The 18,644-nt window shown below is 35.3% G+C and overlaps 1 protein-coding gene across 3 annotated transcripts; it reads left to right on the top strand.

Annotated features, from left to right (window-relative positions):
- The first annotated feature begins 214 nt into the window (after positions 1–214).
- Positions 215–16,663, top strand: LOC149797752 (uncharacterized). 3 transcript variants are annotated; one of them, XM_089960474.1, is made up of 8 exons: positions 215–417; positions 2,459–2,605; positions 4,440–4,822; positions 5,515–5,679; positions 9,194–9,392; positions 9,854–9,931; positions 10,617–10,724; positions 15,784–16,663. In XM_089960474.1, exons 1-8 carry the CDS (start codon positions 409–411, stop codon positions 16,096–16,098), a joined length of 1,404 nt encoding a protein of 467 aa, XP_089816600.1. In that variant the 5' UTR covers positions 215–408; the 3' UTR covers positions 16,099–16,663. The 3 variants fall into 3 exon arrangements, with proteins under 3 accessions (XP_089816600.1, XP_089816599.1, XP_089816601.1); XM_089960473.1 differs by having other exon boundaries at positions 2,229–2,605; XM_089960475.1 differs by lacking the exon at positions 2,459–2,605.
- Positions 16,664–18,644: the final 1,981 nt, after the last annotated feature.

Here is an 18,644-nt window from a genome sequence, read left to right as displayed (position 1 = left end):
ATGGCTAAAAAGTATTAAATGGAGAGAAGAAAAAAAAATGCTGTATACGAAAGGGTTTTTGTACCTTGCCGTGACAATTATTGTTCGCAACCAAACACAAACCATGATCATGACTTGCGCTCGCAGTATGTAACTTGATTAAGTTTCCTCATTTTGTACTAGTACACTTTCAAATTACCTAGCTCAGACCTTTCTTGACTTTGAGAACAGTTTTCGTACTGTTTAAGTAAAAGCTGGTGAGTTGGATGGAATTCCTCGTTGTTACACACAAGCTATTGTGTATTGGAACACCATTCTTGCTCTTTTGTTCTAAGACGATTTATGGCACATTATATACACTTTCATGTTCCCCTTAAAGTGTAATTATGGATTTGTTATTTTGCCTGCAGTAATGTAGATCATCGCATAATGAAATGGGTAAGTAACCTCTCGCTGATACATGCAGTAATCGTTGATATATGCAGAAATGGTTACGTTGTTGAAAAAAAAATAGGTTTTTTTTGCTGATCACATAATGATTTACTGGTATTGAATTTTTTTAAAATATAAAATTAAATTTTAAGAGGACAACAATCACCTTATTACCATCTTTACTTGCTTATAAGTTTAGTCCAGCCACCAGACTTCACAAACCAAGATCCTTTATCGCGTAATGCGCAGGCGGATCTGGCTATATGCATTTGGTAGAAGTAATCAGTTTAATAAACAATATGGACCCTGATTTGCTGGCGTATTATCGACGGTAGATTAGGGTCTATCTTGTTAGCTGTTGTACTTGACTTATAAACGTGTATATGTAATATTTATTGCTACATACAATAAAGGATCTAAAATCCAAATGTTTATTTTTTTTAAAACAGGGACGTATATGTATGTATGTATGTATGTATGTATGTATGTATGTATGTATCAATGTATGTGTGTATGTATAATATTACACTGTATTTATTTATTCATTTATTTATTTATACCACTTACATTAAAAATAACATGGCATTTAAAGTGTTGGTATAAAGCAAATTGATATACCAATACTATTAGTATATGAAATTGTGATCCGCAGAATAATACCAATATATAAACATTCTTTCAACTGCAGGACTACAGATCAATGATGAATTTCCAATCATTCATGAATCATAAATGACATAAAAATAACGAAAAATGTATTAATAGTCCTTCTTTTCTAACTGAAATTGAAATGGTACACAATTTCATCTGAATCCTTTCTTTTGTTCCATTCCCCTCTCCCCTCTCGTGCATAAGGGACAAAATAAGAGAACAGCTGGAGTGAGAGAGAGAGAGAAAAAAAAAACATATTGTACTAGATGTAAACATTAAAAATGAACTTGTACCAAGTAATCTACAGTAATCTGGTTCGTCGTAGCGGTAGTTTATGATTTTTCTTGGGATCTATATACAGTGTTCATAATATCAAAGATGCATGGTTGCAATCGCCAGTCGACACTAGGCCTAGATGTTAAATTTGTCGGTTACGAGGAACACATACTGTTTCGCATTTAATGCTTTGTTGTTTTTGTTTCTTAAACCTATTATAATGTTCTAAAAATCGATTATTAATTATTAAATATAAAAATGTCCAAATAGTCTCCCCCGCCCACCCCTCACCGTTTCCAAAAATAATTTACTTTACATTGGACATAATATGATACACATGTACGGTAATATCACATGTACATTTAATTCAAATCTAGCCACCAATACCCGAAATTTTACATATTGTTTTGCAAGAGGCGCTTAGAAAAGTATGTACAGCGTAAAGTAATTTTTCTACTTTCAACCTGACTTGAAAAATCCGTAAAACTGCCAAATCCGCCACAAAAACGAGATCACAGTGGAAATTTCGCCATTTGCGTGAAAGCAAAATTATCCGTTGTCACATTCAATGTCTTAGAGAGTAAGCATGTGGTAAATGTGTATAATTTTATTATTATAATGAATATGAACAAAATTCATTTTTGTGTAAGTTCGTTTTGTGCTCACATGAAGAGACTTGGTGCTATTTTTCGAGTTGCCTCCTAATTTATTTAAGGATTTTCTCACTCGCTCCTTACAGTTCTCATAGTGTGGGATACTCCTATCAGGGGAGGTAACTCACCGCGAACTCTTGATTCTCGCACGGACATCAGTTTCAACAGCCTTTCTTTTTTTAATTATACTTTTTTCTATAACCATTCAAAAGTAACTTCAGTCAGACCTTGTTTTAGAGACAAAAACAAAGCAACCTTACTGATCACAACCGACCAAAATGGCGGCTAAGGATATCGATACACCTTTACATCGATTAATGGAGTATTTAGGGGCTGGAGATTATGCCAGGATGCCAAGAGAGTTTACTGACTTCGTGAAGGACGATTTTGATGAAAGAGTTCAAGAGGTCCAGATTTATAGCAACGAAAAACGTTCATTTGTATTCCTCAAATCCTTTATTGATAAGGTGAGACGAAAACAGTACAAGGCTGCGAAGGAATATTTGACAGCTGCGCGCCAAGAATATGAGAAATTTATGTTACAATACGAGTCTTTGCCACCAAGGAAAAAGCCACCAGCCATTAAACCATACCCACAGCCAAAAGACAATGAGGTAGGCTCATTTCCGTATTTTCTTTCTCCCTTTCAAATTTGGATTGCAGAACCTGGAACTGCTTGGCTTAATAAAATACATATGAAATCACACCATAACGTATAAGAATGTCACCATAAAACTGTGTGTTTAATATTTTTTTTAATTAATGATACTGAAAATACACTGGTATTTTTCATGTCTTTTGAAACGAATAAATCTACTAGCGGAATGCATGTTCACAGGCTTCATGTCATTTTTTAAGGCTATGATATGATAACATTCAAGTACATAATTAGTGGCCACTTTAACGGCGACGAGAAGGAAAATTTTTCTTTGGTTTTAGTCGCAGCAATATCACGTTTTTTCCAATATCGTATTTAGACCATCAAAAAAACAAGAGAAATCATTTGCATGGGGGCTGGGGGGGGGGGGGTTATTGCAAACAAGTCTATACAGCCCGAGTCATACCAAAGACTTTTAAAAATGGTACTAGTAACAGCCTCGCTTGGCGCTCAGCACTAACACGTTAGTGTCAGTACTGGTCGGCCTGATGTCTGAATAATGTGACTGGATGGACATATTGCTACATGTCTGCGGCATGATGCCCCAGTGCAGAGCTCGTAGCAATATGACTGGATAATATTTAAAGCTACGTTAAAACTCAGATCATACACACACACACAGACACACACACACACACACACACACACATTCTACGCCGACTGAGTTTAGTAAAGGTCTATACAATTGGTAGTTACCGATAGGTGTTGCTAATTTATTTTCTTCTTTCTTTTTATCTCCTTTCCAAACAATTTACCATCTATTCAGTGGAGTCTATATAGTGTGACCCCTTATAACATGATTGTTTGTGTTTTAAAAAAGAGGACCATGATATGTACTGAACTGTGTTATAACCAACCAAGTCAATTAGCAGAAGATGCATTAACCTCCCACCCACGAGAAAAAAGCTGGGGCGATACAAGAGGACGTAATATTATGGACTCATTGACACGGCTAAGTGTCAATAGATGAGTACGTGTACTCACCAGTTGAATCTCTTTTAACCTATAATAGTAATTCCATCAAAAATGTGCATAAAGAAACCTCATTAAAAAAATAAAAGATATTTTATAGGCAGGCACAACCATATGGCAAGGCGAATGAGGCAACCACCTTGTGCCCGCGCTTTCAGGAAATCAACGCCGCAATGCAATTTTTTTGTGTGCTTGGGTTCCCGCTCATCGCTTGCTGCCTTGGGCCTTGCACATTCTAGGGCCAGGCCTGTTTGTAGGTCAGTTCGAATCCTAACATTTTATTTCTTGCTAATACTGTCATGTATATTTAATCTCCACTGTTAATTTTTTTTATGAGTACAGTACGTGTTTAATATTAGATGATTGTTAATTAAAGGAAACATATTTATCTTATGAAACGGGTGTATTTTCGTATTTTCCGCAATTCACATTTGCTGAATATATATATATATATATATATATATATATATATATATATATATATATATATATATATATATATATATATATACATACATACATGCACTGGATATTTTCAAGATTTTGTGTCAAAGAGAAAACTTATTTCTTATTGATACTGGTTGCGGTCGGTTAAAACCGTAAAAGAAATGGTGCGCCAACGTAATCTACGTTTTATTGATAATGCTGACTATTCTGTGAACCAATCGGCGATTTTACCACGTGCTTGAAACGCATCGTTTTTATGTTGTACTGATTACTATATACCTTTTACCAAACTATCGTTTGTCAAAGATCTCACGTTAATTCAACTTGTATGATTAAACGAGACTATAAACGTCACTCTTGTTTTTATTCAGCGAAAACCTGCCGTTATTCCAAACGAAGAGACCAGCCCCGGCTACTGGGCACCGCCGCCCGCAAAATCTTCCATCCAGCCTGTTTATTCCACACCTCTTCCACAACATGTACAACCTACGCTCCGTCCTCGATCCATACCACGTACTGAAATTGAAGAAAGAGTACAGTCGCCAATAAAGACGGAATTTGAAAGACCAGAGCCAAATAAAAAGCCTTCAACCAGAGTTGCAGTCACAGGAGCCGAAGAGGTGAGTCATAACCAGATTGAGGCGGAAAGGAACAGGCAGAGAAATCCACTTCCGGTTACAAAACCTGATACAGAAAAACTGATCACTCCAGAGAAGCATGTCCGAGAAATCAAACCCAAGGCACCATCATATGAGTACGTAATTGTGATATTTAAAAAAATCCGTGCCAAGAGTTCTTAGAATTAAAAAAAACAACAAAACTTTCTGCGTGTAAATATTAAGGGCAAACACTACCAACATATACGGAAGAACAAAAAGCCTCATGATTTGTATTAAATTTCTCCTTGCAATTTATTTACAATAAATCCAAAAACACGAATTTAAGTCACAAGTTTAGCATAATGAAATCAAACTATTGACATCTCCTTTCAGTGTCGTATCAACTGCAATAAAATAATGTTTTAAAGACGAGCATGTATATCCATAGGCAACACACACACACACACACACACGCGCGCGCGCGCGGCTCAAACTAGCCATGTGGTAAAACACATACATTCCTTTTCAACTAATTTGACTCATGAGTTCTGTTGACTTTGATTGTACATAAATGTTGACTTTTCACAGTACGTAAATGTTGACCTGCACGTGGTGTTTTAGTAAAACTTTCTCTGTGTTCAAGCAACCTGATCTTTATTTTAATAGGCATTTGGAATATTACTGTATATTTGTTATTTGTTCATGTAGGAATACAGACCATATATTTACAGGGCAGGCAGGAAAGATTTTGAAGCCGCCTCTAAATCCTTGCTCCGGCACATGTTTGCACACGATAAACCGCGCATAATGCTATTATTATTATTATTTCTATTATTTTTATTATTAGTGAGAGTCAATACGAGGTTCTACCCTGGCTGCCTGCCCCTGAAGATGTTCGACCTAACTTTATCAATGGAGGGGATAACCATGCTCGGAAAAAGGACACTTTGAATCGACATGGTCCGAATATCCGCGACAGCGACTTGTATTCAAATGGATATAATGCATATAAGTACGATATGTCCTGATTTTCTTAGACTGAATCACAGTGAATCCATCTGCTAAAATGTGTGTAACGATACAAATGTGATGTGATCTGTATACAAAGGGATAAGTGGTTACAGTAAATTAACGGTTTTATGTGATGTTCAATTTGATTCAAATCCGACATCAGACATCTAATGACAATATCACGTGGTGATTTGACATCCAGCCATGGCGAGTTACGTTCTGACGACCACGACAGCTTAAATAATGAGTTAAGTTACGAAACGTATTACCCAATTCGTATTATATATCGTGCTAACATATATCGTTTTCTATATTACGACATCAATTATATCCGGAATTTACGTAGGAAAATACACCGCTCCGATGGCATAGTGGTTAAAGCGTCCGCCTCGGATGCGAGAAGTCGTGGGTTCGAATCCCGGCCGAATCATACCAAAAGACTTATGAAAAATAATACTAGCAGCTGCCTAGCTAGACGCTCAGCATTAAGAGATTAGTGTTAGGACTGGTCGGCCTGGTGTCAGGATAATGTGACTGGGTGTGACATCATGCTACATGTCTGTGGCATGATGGCCCAGTGCTAGACATCACTATAAACTGCCACACTGCAGACATCGTAGCGATATGACTGAAAACTTTGTTAAAGCTATGTTAAAATTCCAAATCACATACACACAGGAAAATACATTTTTGCCCTTTTAATTTTTTACCAAGCGTGCTCCTGAATTGAAGAATAGCATATTAAAATTGCTATCAGATCACCCCCCCCCCCACCGCTCGTTCCTTAAATTCAACTCACTAGGTCCTAATATGTTACAGTAAATTACATTGTTTACACTTTGTAATGTATTTGGACCCTTACTGACGACATAACAAGTTCGATCCAGCAAAGCATCATAGCGGGATAAGGACTTATATTTAAAAACGAGGAACCAGTCAAAAAATGGGTGAACATAAACAGCGTGTGTGTGTGTGTGTGTGTGTGTGTGTGTGTTGTGTGTGTGTATCTATATATATATATATATATATATATATATATATATATATATATATATATATATATAGTTTTCTTCCTGCATGGGGGCCCCGAGTGGCCGAGTGGTCTAAAGCGCTCTTCGTTACGGATCACTGCCATCTCACCTCTGTCTGCGGCGGTTCGAGTCTAATATTCAGCCAATGTGGGTATGTGAGAAAGCTTGCCAGTAGCTTCTCGTGGGTCGGTGGTTCTTTCCGGGGTTTTCTCTGGTTCTTCCTCCACCATTAATACTGGCCGCCATGTATAGCCTGTCATGTGCTGCAAAATGGCGTTAAACCCCACAACAACAACAACAAATTCTTCCTGCATGTATAAAAAGTATAAAGTGCTTGTTTTTCTAGCTACAGGTTTAACTTCTCTAGATGCACACAATCACACAATCAAGCCTTATGGGAAATCTTATATTACACTTGAAAACATAAGGACATATTTTTCCACATATATGCATGTATGAGTGAAGAGAAAATCAAATCAAAATGAAGACTCAAGTATAATTGAAACTGCTTCAAATGAAAATGATTGGCCGACATGTGTAACCGACCATGTGCTGAAAAATGGCGTTGAAAGCCACCAGACCAGTCACAATAGTAAGGTTCAGAGTATCTACCTTATTAAAACTACATATTTTATTTTTGCTTAGAGAATGTTGGCATACTTTATGCATTACACAACAAAAGTCAGACATAAAAATAAATTATCTGAAGTCTGAACAAATTAGATTAATTTGTTTGCTTCTTTCTGCGCTTTTTTTTCATATGTAAATAAAACAAACTATAGATAAAATTTGCAGATGGGAGGGGGGCTGAAAAGTTACACGTACACGTGCTTGATCGTTTTCATTAACGTGCCCGTCCTTGCAATTTGGAATATCCAATAATATTTTCGAGATCTCTGAACAAATAGTACCGTCTGATTTTGCAGAATAATTGTAACATATGTTACGTACAAGAACCATAGGTTACATTTAGTGGTTGCAAGTAGACTAAATACTCACTCAACAAAAAAATCTGAAAGGGGGAAGGGGTGGCATTCTCGTTACACCATCCGCCATTAGGTTACCCACTGTACGAGTAAGAGGATTAAAGCTAATGAGTGACGATAATACTCGGGGACGATGGAGTGCTACCCCTTGAATCAGATCCTGTGAACTTGCAATACAGGCTTCAGAGCTAGATTGACTTTTAAAACCTTGAATCAGCTTGATTTGCTTAGTGTAAGGTTACCAGAGGATGACCCCTGATATATGACTGTGGAAATTTAATCTTAATATGATCGAAAGGTGTATATTTGGAAAGGGGGAAGTCCAGATAAATGGGATCGATAATCAATTTGATTCAAATGAGATCTCCACTGTCCATATCTGATTTTTATTAGACTGGACCGATGATTTGAGTTGCTGTAGTAAACTAAATTTTGCAATTCAAGTGATAGACCATATTTAATCCTTGGGTTAGACTCTACATTTATATTTTAAGACTGAGTTGTACAATCATATGTTTTTGAGACAGATGTGTACAATCATATGTTTTTGAGACAGAGTTGTACAATCATATGTTTTTGAGACAGAGTTGTACAATCATATGTTTTTGAGACAGAGTTGTACAATCATATGTTTTTGAGACAGATGTGTACAATCATAAGTATCAGAAGGAGCTGTAGGGAGTAAAGTTATGTTATTAGGTGTACAATAATATCTATGAGGCAGAGGTGTACAATCATGTGTATGAGACAGAGATGTACAATCAAATGTATGAGACAGAGGTGTACAATCATGTGTATGAGAGAGATGTACAATCAAATGAATAAGATAGAGATATAAAATCAAATGCATGAGAAAGATGTGTACAATCATATGTATGAGACAGATGTATACAATCATACATATGAGAGAGAGAGAGGTGTACAGTCATATGTATGTGACGGAAATGTACAATCATATGTATGAGACAGAGATATCCAATCAAATGCATGAGAATGATGTGTACAATCATATGTATGAGACAGATGTATACAATCATACATATGAGAGAGAGAGAGGGGAGAACAATCATATGTATGTGACGGAAGTGTACACATATGTATGAGGCAGAGGTGTACAATCATGTATGAGAGAGAAATGTACAATCATACATATGAGAGGGAGATGTACAGTCATATGTATGTGACGGAAGTGTACAATCATATATATTAGACATAGGTGTACAATTATGTATGAGAGAGGTGTACAATCTTATATATGAGAGAGAGAGAGTTGTACATTCATATGTATGTGACGGAAGTGTACAATCATAAGTATGAGAAGGAGCTGTAGAGAGTACAGTTCTATTATTAGTAACTTGCTCACTTCATTTTTCCAGATCTGTTCATCCGATAAAACATTGAAGGCATTCCGAAAGGTTTCTTTAAAATCCAACAAAATTTCGTCTCATCTAACTGTTCAAAGCAACTTTGAACAACACGATTTTCATCTTTTCTTCAGACGAAGTCTAGAAACTAGTGTATTACTGAGGGACGGCAAGCTTCATGTGTCGGGCTTCTACAACCACCTGCGCCCTTCCAAACTGGCAGAGGGGTTCTTAGACCTTTACTTGAGAGAATATGCACATGCATATGAGGAGCTGACGACACGTGGCATGAAAGAGCGAAACACTGTATTCTGTTTGTTGCAGATTGTTACGGTACTTTATTATTTTCACTGCTTTCAATATTTGCCGAAATTTGTTTGATGTAGGCGCAAAACCTACCTAATAGAAAAGTGAAACTTTATGTTATAACACAGAAGGTAGAAACTCTTAATTGGATAAAACGGTCAACGCGTTTTAATTATGTATTGATTATGAGACCTCTTCAGATATTAAAGGAAGAATCATCTGGAGCCTTGAAAAGTTTAATTATCTAGAATTTCAGTGTTTTATTATCTGTAAGAACATCAATCAATCAATCAATCAATCAACCAATCAATCAATCAATCCCTGAGTAGTATATTTCAGTAACATCGTTCCAATTTATCAGTCTGTAATAGTATTCTTGTGGAGAGTATATGCATTTCACCTTCGTTTTGCATGTACCATATTGTTTTAATACATTTTCATGATATGAATTTTTTGAACGATAACCTTCCAGTGAATTTTCATTTTAGAAAGCGTATGAACACTGTCGAGCTGCTGTAAAACTGAATCTAGCACAGAACCGGAAGTCACAGGAAGACACATTATGGGTAAAACACAAGTATACTTTTTTACACGTGTTCATACTATTCTCTTCAAACTTTCATGTTTTGCAACATAAATATGAAATTTGTTTCCTTATCTCAATTTTTGTAACTTTGATCTCTTTTCTTTTTTAAAGATCATTACCACCGAAGATGTATCGAATTATCATTATCTGATACAGATCGGTCGACTGTCAGATTGTACATAGTACGTTACTGAATAGAAGCAAATTTCCTTTTTAAATAAATGCTTTTAAAGAATCCAAACATAAAGGTCACATCTAATATTATTTTCACCATAGTTTAATTTTTTTGTACAAAAAGCAGGATATTATGTTGCCCCAGTGAATGTCGTTCAATTCATCCGTCCGTTCTCATATCCGTCACTCCGTCATAATTACTTTCCTTCAAACTACCGAATTGAAATTATCTGAACCTGATAGTATACCATTTAAAACTAATGATGTGAGATAGGGGTGATGTTTTAATGCGATCTCTTGGAGTCAAAATGTTAACTGTACAATGATTTCAATGAAATTTCTGATTAAATTTAGACAAAGTTTAATAGAGGCAGTGTCATAAAACTGTTAAAAAAAAACAAGAGGCCAAACTTCAGTCATTTTGCATATATTCAATTTAGCGAAGCAAAATCTTCGTATTAATTTTTTAACGTTTTATAACCATTTTTTAGAAAAGCGGCTTGTATGGGGCCAATACCACAGAGTTCCAGGCACATAGGAATAGCCAGATTGAACAAAGATTCATCAAGGCCACGCTAATGCTTCCGTATGCTCGCGAGGTGAGTTATTGAGCAGGAATATATACTAATTTATTTACCTAGAAATCAAAGTGAAAAATTGGAAAGAACTTACAGGATTGTGAACCAAATACCAAATAGTGCTAAAAGTTTTATCACAAATTAAAATATGAAGTTCCAATTAAATTCCAGTGGCAAGCTAGATAAATTCCAATATTGAATGTGTTAATGTTCCTGAAGACTCGAAAGTGCTAATGTAACAATGGTCTGGATTGTGATGATGTGCTAACAGTCTTTTGATATATCACAATAATAAAATCCATCAATGTTTTGGTCTGAATTCATGTTTCAGGCAATGTTCCATTTTGGAAGGCTTAATAGAAAGCAAATATTATTATTATAACCAATAACTATTTTTCTTTTATTGTATTCACGAAAGTTTGTCCACAGAGGATCACAAAACATCGTGCGGCAATAAGAGATGAATAATCTAATTTTGATATTCAATGAACAATTCCTAAAGTAAGTATCTTTGTTCGAGTACACAAAAATCGGTAATGTTTTGTCATATCTTCTTTATCTGACCAACTGGATTTTAAAATGTGATCCAACTACGTGCAACTGGCGACATGCGCGAGAGCACGGCCGTTAAGATGTACGGTGGGGAGGAGATGTTGATTTGTAAGAAGTTGAGTGAAAAGCCATGCATACCGATTTTTGTGTATTATAGATGATATCATTCTCTAATGCGTATTGTTCACATATCTTTAATAATTTCCTGAAACCTGCAACAGAAGGACTTACCAATGACATATCATCAGCAAAACAAACATTGTTAAGAAATGACACATTTGATAGCAGATGTAACCCCACGTGACACTGACTGAGCTTACGTTTTAACTCCTCTATGTACATATTAAATAACAAAAGGGAAAGAACACCTCCCTGCTTCACCCCACTGGTTGCTTGGAAAGAGCTGGATATTACGTTTCCCCAACGCACATAGTACAATTATTGGCCATACCAGTTAACTAAAGTTTGGACTATATAGATGGGTATTTGAATATCAATTTACTTTTTAAAAAGAGTCCACTGTTTGGCCCATTCAAATTCCTAATTTGTATTATATCATTTCAAAATCATATTATCTCATCAACCACTCATATAGGATTACAAAAGAAAGACTGGAAAGCCTTTCCATATAGTAACTTACCATGGACTCCCGTGCCGGGAGAGAGGTTAATGCCATATTTCAGTCTCTGTTGATGCACACTGCTTTATTTTCTTCTTCAATTTTTCATTTGTGTTTATCATCATTTCACTGCAACTTTCATATTTTCTCTTACAATACTTTATCATTTTGGCGCTCCAAACTTTTCATTTTGAAGCATGTATGTATTCTCTAGGGTTCACTTATGTATATATCTAAATGATGATTTTCGCTTACCCAAGGTGAACACAAAATCATCAGGTGCAATGTACGCAGTCATAGTTAGCTACATTTGTTCGTTGCTTATTAGTGAACTGCTTTATGTAACTCAAAAGAATAATTGAGTATAACTGCTTCCTTGTTTTCATAGTGTTTATAATTAGTTTAAAATTGTTCGTAAACACTACTAACCACACATAGTTTTCATTATTAGGAGATAGTCCTTACTTAAACATAACACACACAAGCACTCAACAATATTCAATGGATGCAAAACGTGATGATTACTTTACAACAACTATCAGACATGAAGGAACAGATATAATGCTCCTAGCACATAGAAGGTCGGGATGTCAACTTCTAGACTGTTCTGAGATAAATGAGGGAGACGCGCCCAAGGCCTGCAGAGGTTCTTCAGTCACTGAGAGAAAGGCGAGTACGGCTGCCCTGCAAAATTAAGGAAATGGTAGATATTTCCTCTATGTAAATGGAGTAACTCAGTCCTCCAAAGATGAATAATTTAAATTAAGGAAAAAAGTAAGGGTTATGGAGGCCACACCAACTGAGAGGGAAATAGAAAAAAATCTCAGAGAGATGCAGGGTTACCTTAGAAATTCCCTCAAGTCAATTACTGAACAAAATGAAAACATGAATGAGAACCTTCAGGGACTATATATCTATACGTACAGGAGTGATAATAATCACCTTTACCACATAAAAGCCATCAAATTGCCAACCTTCTTTTGCACTATGGGTCTATGGGCTTCCTGTGCAAAACTTAGTTCAAGGGACCCATATACAAAATGCTGATAAACAGGACATCTTCCGAAGGACTGTCAAAAAGACCAACAACTAAAAGTTGTAGTGGGGAAAATATAAACTACGCCGATAAGGCAACATTGGAGACACAGAGAATACAATCTGATAGAGCAATGGGCGTAGAATTCCAAGAAATACAGGAAGTAAATCAAACGTCCCAAGACATGGTCACTACCATTGCAGCCAAACCAGCTTATTAGACAGGTAACAAATACGAATCCCCCAAAAGCGGGGAAACCAAAATTAATTGGCCATCGAGTGAGGAATCAGCCGTCGAGGCAGACCAACAAACGACCCCCTCTAATAGGCAAAAATAATTAAGAAAGGCCGTCCAAGGCCGCCAGAACCGTTCTTACTGAGACTAGCCAACAAATAAGAACATACAGAGAATACAAAGATAAAAGACAACATCAAGCAAACTATGACTTAAGTAACTCTAACTAAATATATTTAACGACATTAAAAATTAAACAATGATTATTTAGACCATCACATTACTATTTCAAGGTTACCATGGAATGACACAACGTCCGTGCGATATCCTTAAATGTAAATGAAATTAAAGGAAAAATAAATAAGCGAAGGGAAAGAGCAAAACGATACGATGTGTGTGATACACCTGCAAGACTCATAATATAGATGCTAACGAAGTAAAACAACTGGAAGAAGACTAGAAGCGACAGTATTTTATTAACAATTTTAAAACGTCCGAAAGATCGGGAGTAGCAGTATACCTAAACAAAATGCTTTAAAACTACAATAGTCAATCTAACTAGCTGACGAAAAGTTCATTCGAAGGACGATTCATATAGAATAAACGGACGGAGGCTACTAAATATATATATTCCGTCAAATTAAATTTAAGAAAAAAATACAAAAAAAATTATATACAATTTAATGGAATAGCTCAAAAAATTCTCAACAATTAGTTATTGGATGCGACATCAACTGTTTCAAAAAACCAAACGATAGAAGCAGACGGTTTAACGGAAATGACAAATTACAATAGCATTGAATTTATAACTATATAAAGGAAAACAAACTTACAGACGTATGTAGGGAAAACTTCCCAGAAAAGGAAGACTATACATATAAATATAATGATCAAGGCAGTGGGATTGTTAAATGGCATATATCAAATTCGGGATTAATATACGCAAGTAAATGCGACATTATACATGCGGGTATTTCAGATCATAGCGCCGTATTTATACACATTAAAATGGAGACAAGTGACAAGGAAATTGATTAACTCAATACTGGAATATGACAAATAAAAAAAAAATCGAACTGCTGAACAATGTTCAAAAGTTTTAGAAGAATGTGAGGGCCTAAAAAATGAATTCAAAGAAATACGAAAGATATTGAACATTGAAACACATACAAAGGATAGGACGTGAATTTTGGTGTCTTAAAGTCCTAATGATGAATATGTAGAAAAAGAAAAAGTTGCAGGAAAAACAGAATATGATTACTACGAGAATGTAAACTACGAGGGATACAAATTAGAGAAGGAAACAGTTCGAATTATACAACAAAACAAGGGGAATCTATTGGAAACAGGAATTTAAAAAAAGGATAATATCAGGGGTATGAAATCATTAGAAGTATAAGGGTTGTACTAAATGAGCAGAAATATATCATGAATGAGGTTTCTAAGTTTTGAAGATTTACGCGCCAAACAATATATCAAACACGAGGAGATTGAAAATTAGTGTAGCAGTATTAATTTCTTAAATATTTCTCAAAACTATATGACCAGATGTGAAAAACTATCACACACAATGAAATACAGAATGCATTTTAGTAACTACACAAGGGGAAATCTCCAGGGTCATAAGGGCTTACGTCTGGCTTTTACCTTTCGTTCCAACAATCAATTATTTTAGAATATGTCTACAATAATATAATGCTGCACAACGAAATGACACCAACTTTGAGAGAATGTATAATAACAGTTTATATGTAAAGGGACAGGAGACGAAAAACCAAAAAAAAAATAAGAGGAATTAAAATTACTAATTTATTAACGAAACTAAAGATGGTGCAAAATGCAGATGACTGCACCAACTTCATTTCAGATAAATAATCTTGGGAAAAAATTCAGTGATTTTTGGGAAAGTATCGGGCGTTTGGGGTTATATATGGAAGGAACTTCAAGAACACACACACACACACACACACACACACACACACACACACACACACACACATATATATATATATATATATATATATATATATATATATATATATATATATATATATATATATATATATATATATATGTGTGTGTGTGTGTGTGTGTGTGTAAAGAATAAAAAACATGGCGAATAACAGTTCTGTCAAGAGCACTGGATCCAGCAAGGGATCACGTTTGTCAGGGATTGATTAAGATAACTGTAATAAACTGACTAAGAACAGTGCAAAACTAGTAACTAACTAGCTTAAGCGCTTTCGACTCTCAATGAGTCTGTTTCAAAGGCAAATAAAAAACATAGACAAGACAAACAAATAAAACAGCAAAACCGTTGTCTTTGCAAAACTGTACATGCCTATTACTTGTTGCCGATGCTGGAAGATATTTTATATTGATCTAGAAATCGATGAACCATAGCGAGCGACATCTGTTATTTTATGTTAAAACCAGTTCATAGTCTAACGCGGTCATTTATGACTGATCTTATGTATAACTCGACGGTTGCGTTTTTTCTTGCTCTTTGAGTTTGGTGTGTTAACATTATATTATAAAATTTAACTCTATGATTATATGTCTGCACATAGTTTTGTCCATTAAAATATATGTACCTACTACGAAATAGTGTGTTTTACTATATTTTGGTTTTATTTCAGGACTTCCTTCAAACAAAGTATCCGACAATCCTTCCACGTAATATTGTGACAGAATGCCTGCGTACCATAGCATATGCTGAGAGGTGCATGGAAGTCTGCTGGTGGATGTGTGTTCTTGAACCTCCTATCGCTATGGAGTGGGTGCCTGACAGAGTTCGTGGTCAGTTCTATGAACCCTTTAACCGTGATCTATATGGCTCACACACAAAGGCCGGATCTCACCTCGAGTACACGGTTTGGCCCGTACTTCTCCTTTATAAACACGGCCCTGTTCTGTCAAAGGGTGTCGCACAGGGAATCAATCCTTATATGTAAAAAATGAACTTCTCTTGATCCACAAATAAAAGAAAGAAGTTATCACGTGTTTGGCAATGGTTTTTGCCTGTGTCTTATGGTTTTACAACACCAGGGAAGACTGATTTAGACAAAATCTAGTATCCAACATCAGTGGTGAAAAAAACTCGGGATATATAAGAATGTGAATAATTAGTTGCAAATTAGTATAGAGTGGAGAGCTAAAAAAATACATGTTCCTATATCAACTTGTGCCTCGTGTTTTGATGAACCTTGAATGGAACTGTAAAGCTAAGTGCGATATGTGGCAAAGCAAATAATTTATTTCCCTAGAATACAAAGTGAAAATTTAGAAAGAACTCATAGTATTGTGAATTAAATGACAAATAGTCCTTGAAGTTCTACCGCAAGTTAGAATGTATAGAGTTCCTATTGAATTTCTATGAAGTTCCAAATAATTCCAATATTGAATGTGCTGATATGCCTGCATTTTCGAATGTGCTGTTGTGCCAGTTGCCTGGAATGTGGCGATTTGTTAACAGACTTTTGATTTACCACAATAACATAATCCAAAATTTCATTGACTGAATTCAGTATAATTCGAAATTAATAAATGAGTCCTATACATTTTAATGAGCACTTTGTAATTCCAGTGAATAATTTAAATAAATAAATCCACCCAAACTAAAACTGCACACAATAAAAAATGCTGATTCCACTTCGGATTATAGGGAAGGAATGACTAATTTTTCAAGCAAACTACATTGATATAAAAAGCTGAGATACAGTATGACAGCCAGTTTGGAGGTCAGTCTCCTCTCTAAAAAATTCAAAGTTTTAAACAAGTTTCGGAAAATCCAAATTTTGTTCTGTCTCACTCCAGAGACGTCCATACATTTTTGTCCTCTATGGTATGTAGTGACTATCGAACTGTTAAATAGAGTATCAAGTTGAAAAGCGAGAACTGAGTTAAAAAACTGAGAACCGACTTCAAAAAGGAGAGATTTCAGAGCAAAGAAAAGCAAGAATTATGTTCGCAATGGTGAGTATCGAGTAGAGAAAAGTCAGTATCGAGTTAAAAAAGCGAGTATCGAGTTGAGAAATGCGAGTATCGTTTTGAATAAAGAGAGTATTGTTACAAGTCTATGCTCTGAAACTAAGTAACAGTAAAGAGTGAAAGACAACAAGCTTTGTAATATTTAGCAAATAATTTATTTCTCTAGAATACAAAGTGAAAACGAGAAAAAAGAACTTACGGTATTGTGAATTAAATCCCAAAATAATCCAAGAATTAGATCAGACACAATACCTAGTAATTTAAAGTCTTGAAAAAAACTCTACACGTCCCGAAGAGATCCAAGACTGAAGACAATGACGTGTCTGTTATAGCTTATGGAGTGCTGATGTGTCAAAAGTCTCTTGTTGAATTACAGTAATATAATTCCAGGTTTCAATATATTATAAATTCCCGTTAATGTCTTTATCCAAGAATTTTATCAGAGCACTTTTGTATTTCCAGAGAAAATGATCATTTGAATTCAATAATTTGAAGAAAAGAAACTTCAGGCTAAACTGGTCACAACATAATATAGCTTGAAGGTGCTAGATGTTAAAGCACGACTGGTAAAATCCTCAGTCACAAGATTGTATAGTTCTCTACTTGACCTCAGGTCACAATTAGCATTTTCTATTTAAAAAAAAATTACCTAACGGACAAAAAACCCTTCTAGAATGATCTAATGAGCCTTGTTTATTTACAACAGATTAACCTGTAAAATTCACCTTGGATTCTCTAAAGCCCGACCCAAATCAACTTATTTACTCCTCCTTGTTTACCTGGATAATAATCCTGATATTAAGCTCATACACGTAGAGAATAATTTAGTCATGTATTAGTTGTTGACATAAATGAAATAAAAAAGTCAATCAGGTCAAGCAGAAATGAACTCAGATTTGGACAAGGTCAAGTCCAGCATACAATGTTACATTACAATAACATGTAATGAAATAAAAAAATTAAACTTACAAACAAATAATTTAATTAAATATACATAACAGTATCGAGTAGAGAGTTGCGAGAGTCGTGTAGAGAGATGCGAATATCGTGTTGAATAAAGCGAGTATCGATTAGAGAAATGCGAGTATCGTGTAGAGAGATGCGAGTATGGAGTTGAATAAAGCGAGTATCGAGTAGAGAGATGCGAGTATCAAGTTGAAAAAGGCGAGACATCGAGTACAAAAAAGCAAATATCGAGTAGAGAAAATGAACTTAGAGAGTGGAATGTCTTTATTGCGATAATGTAGGACACTGGAACAAATTACATAATTATATAATGCATAATACTGGAACAAATTACATAATTACATAATACATGTAACATTTACAAATAAGAACCATGGGAATGAGATTTTAAAAAAGTATTCATAAACAAAAACGGACTTATCGCAGTGTTATTCTAAGGGTAGCAGTTTCGATACCGACCGAAACCAGTATGGGTTGGCTGTCTCTGTGTTTCCTTGGGAGAATCACTTAGTTCTCATTTACTTCACATGATATAGCCCATACT

This window comes from Sinohyriopsis cumingii, chromosome 6 (assembly GCF_028554795.1).
Source record: "Sinohyriopsis cumingii isolate HCF-2022 chromosome 6, ASM2855479v2, whole genome shotgun sequence".
NCBI classification, from domain to species: domain Eukaryota; kingdom Metazoa; phylum Mollusca; class Bivalvia; order Unionida; family Unionidae; genus Sinohyriopsis; species Sinohyriopsis cumingii.
Note: the sequence above shows the minus strand (reverse complement) of the source record. Positions and strands in the feature narration are given on the sequence as shown.

Coding starts and splice junctions, on each gene's coding strand:
- LOC149797752 (XM_089960473.1), top strand. CDS start 2,270: ATGGCGGCTAAGGATATCGATACACCTTTACATCGATTAATGGAGTAT. Junction 4,823..5,514: donor CCCAAGGCACCATCATATGA/GTACGTAATTGT, acceptor TTTTATTATTAG/TGAGAGTCAATACGAGGTTC. Junction 5,680..9,193: donor AATGGATATAATGCATATAA/GTACGATATGTC, acceptor TCTTTTCTTCAG/ACGAAGTCTAGAAACTAGTG.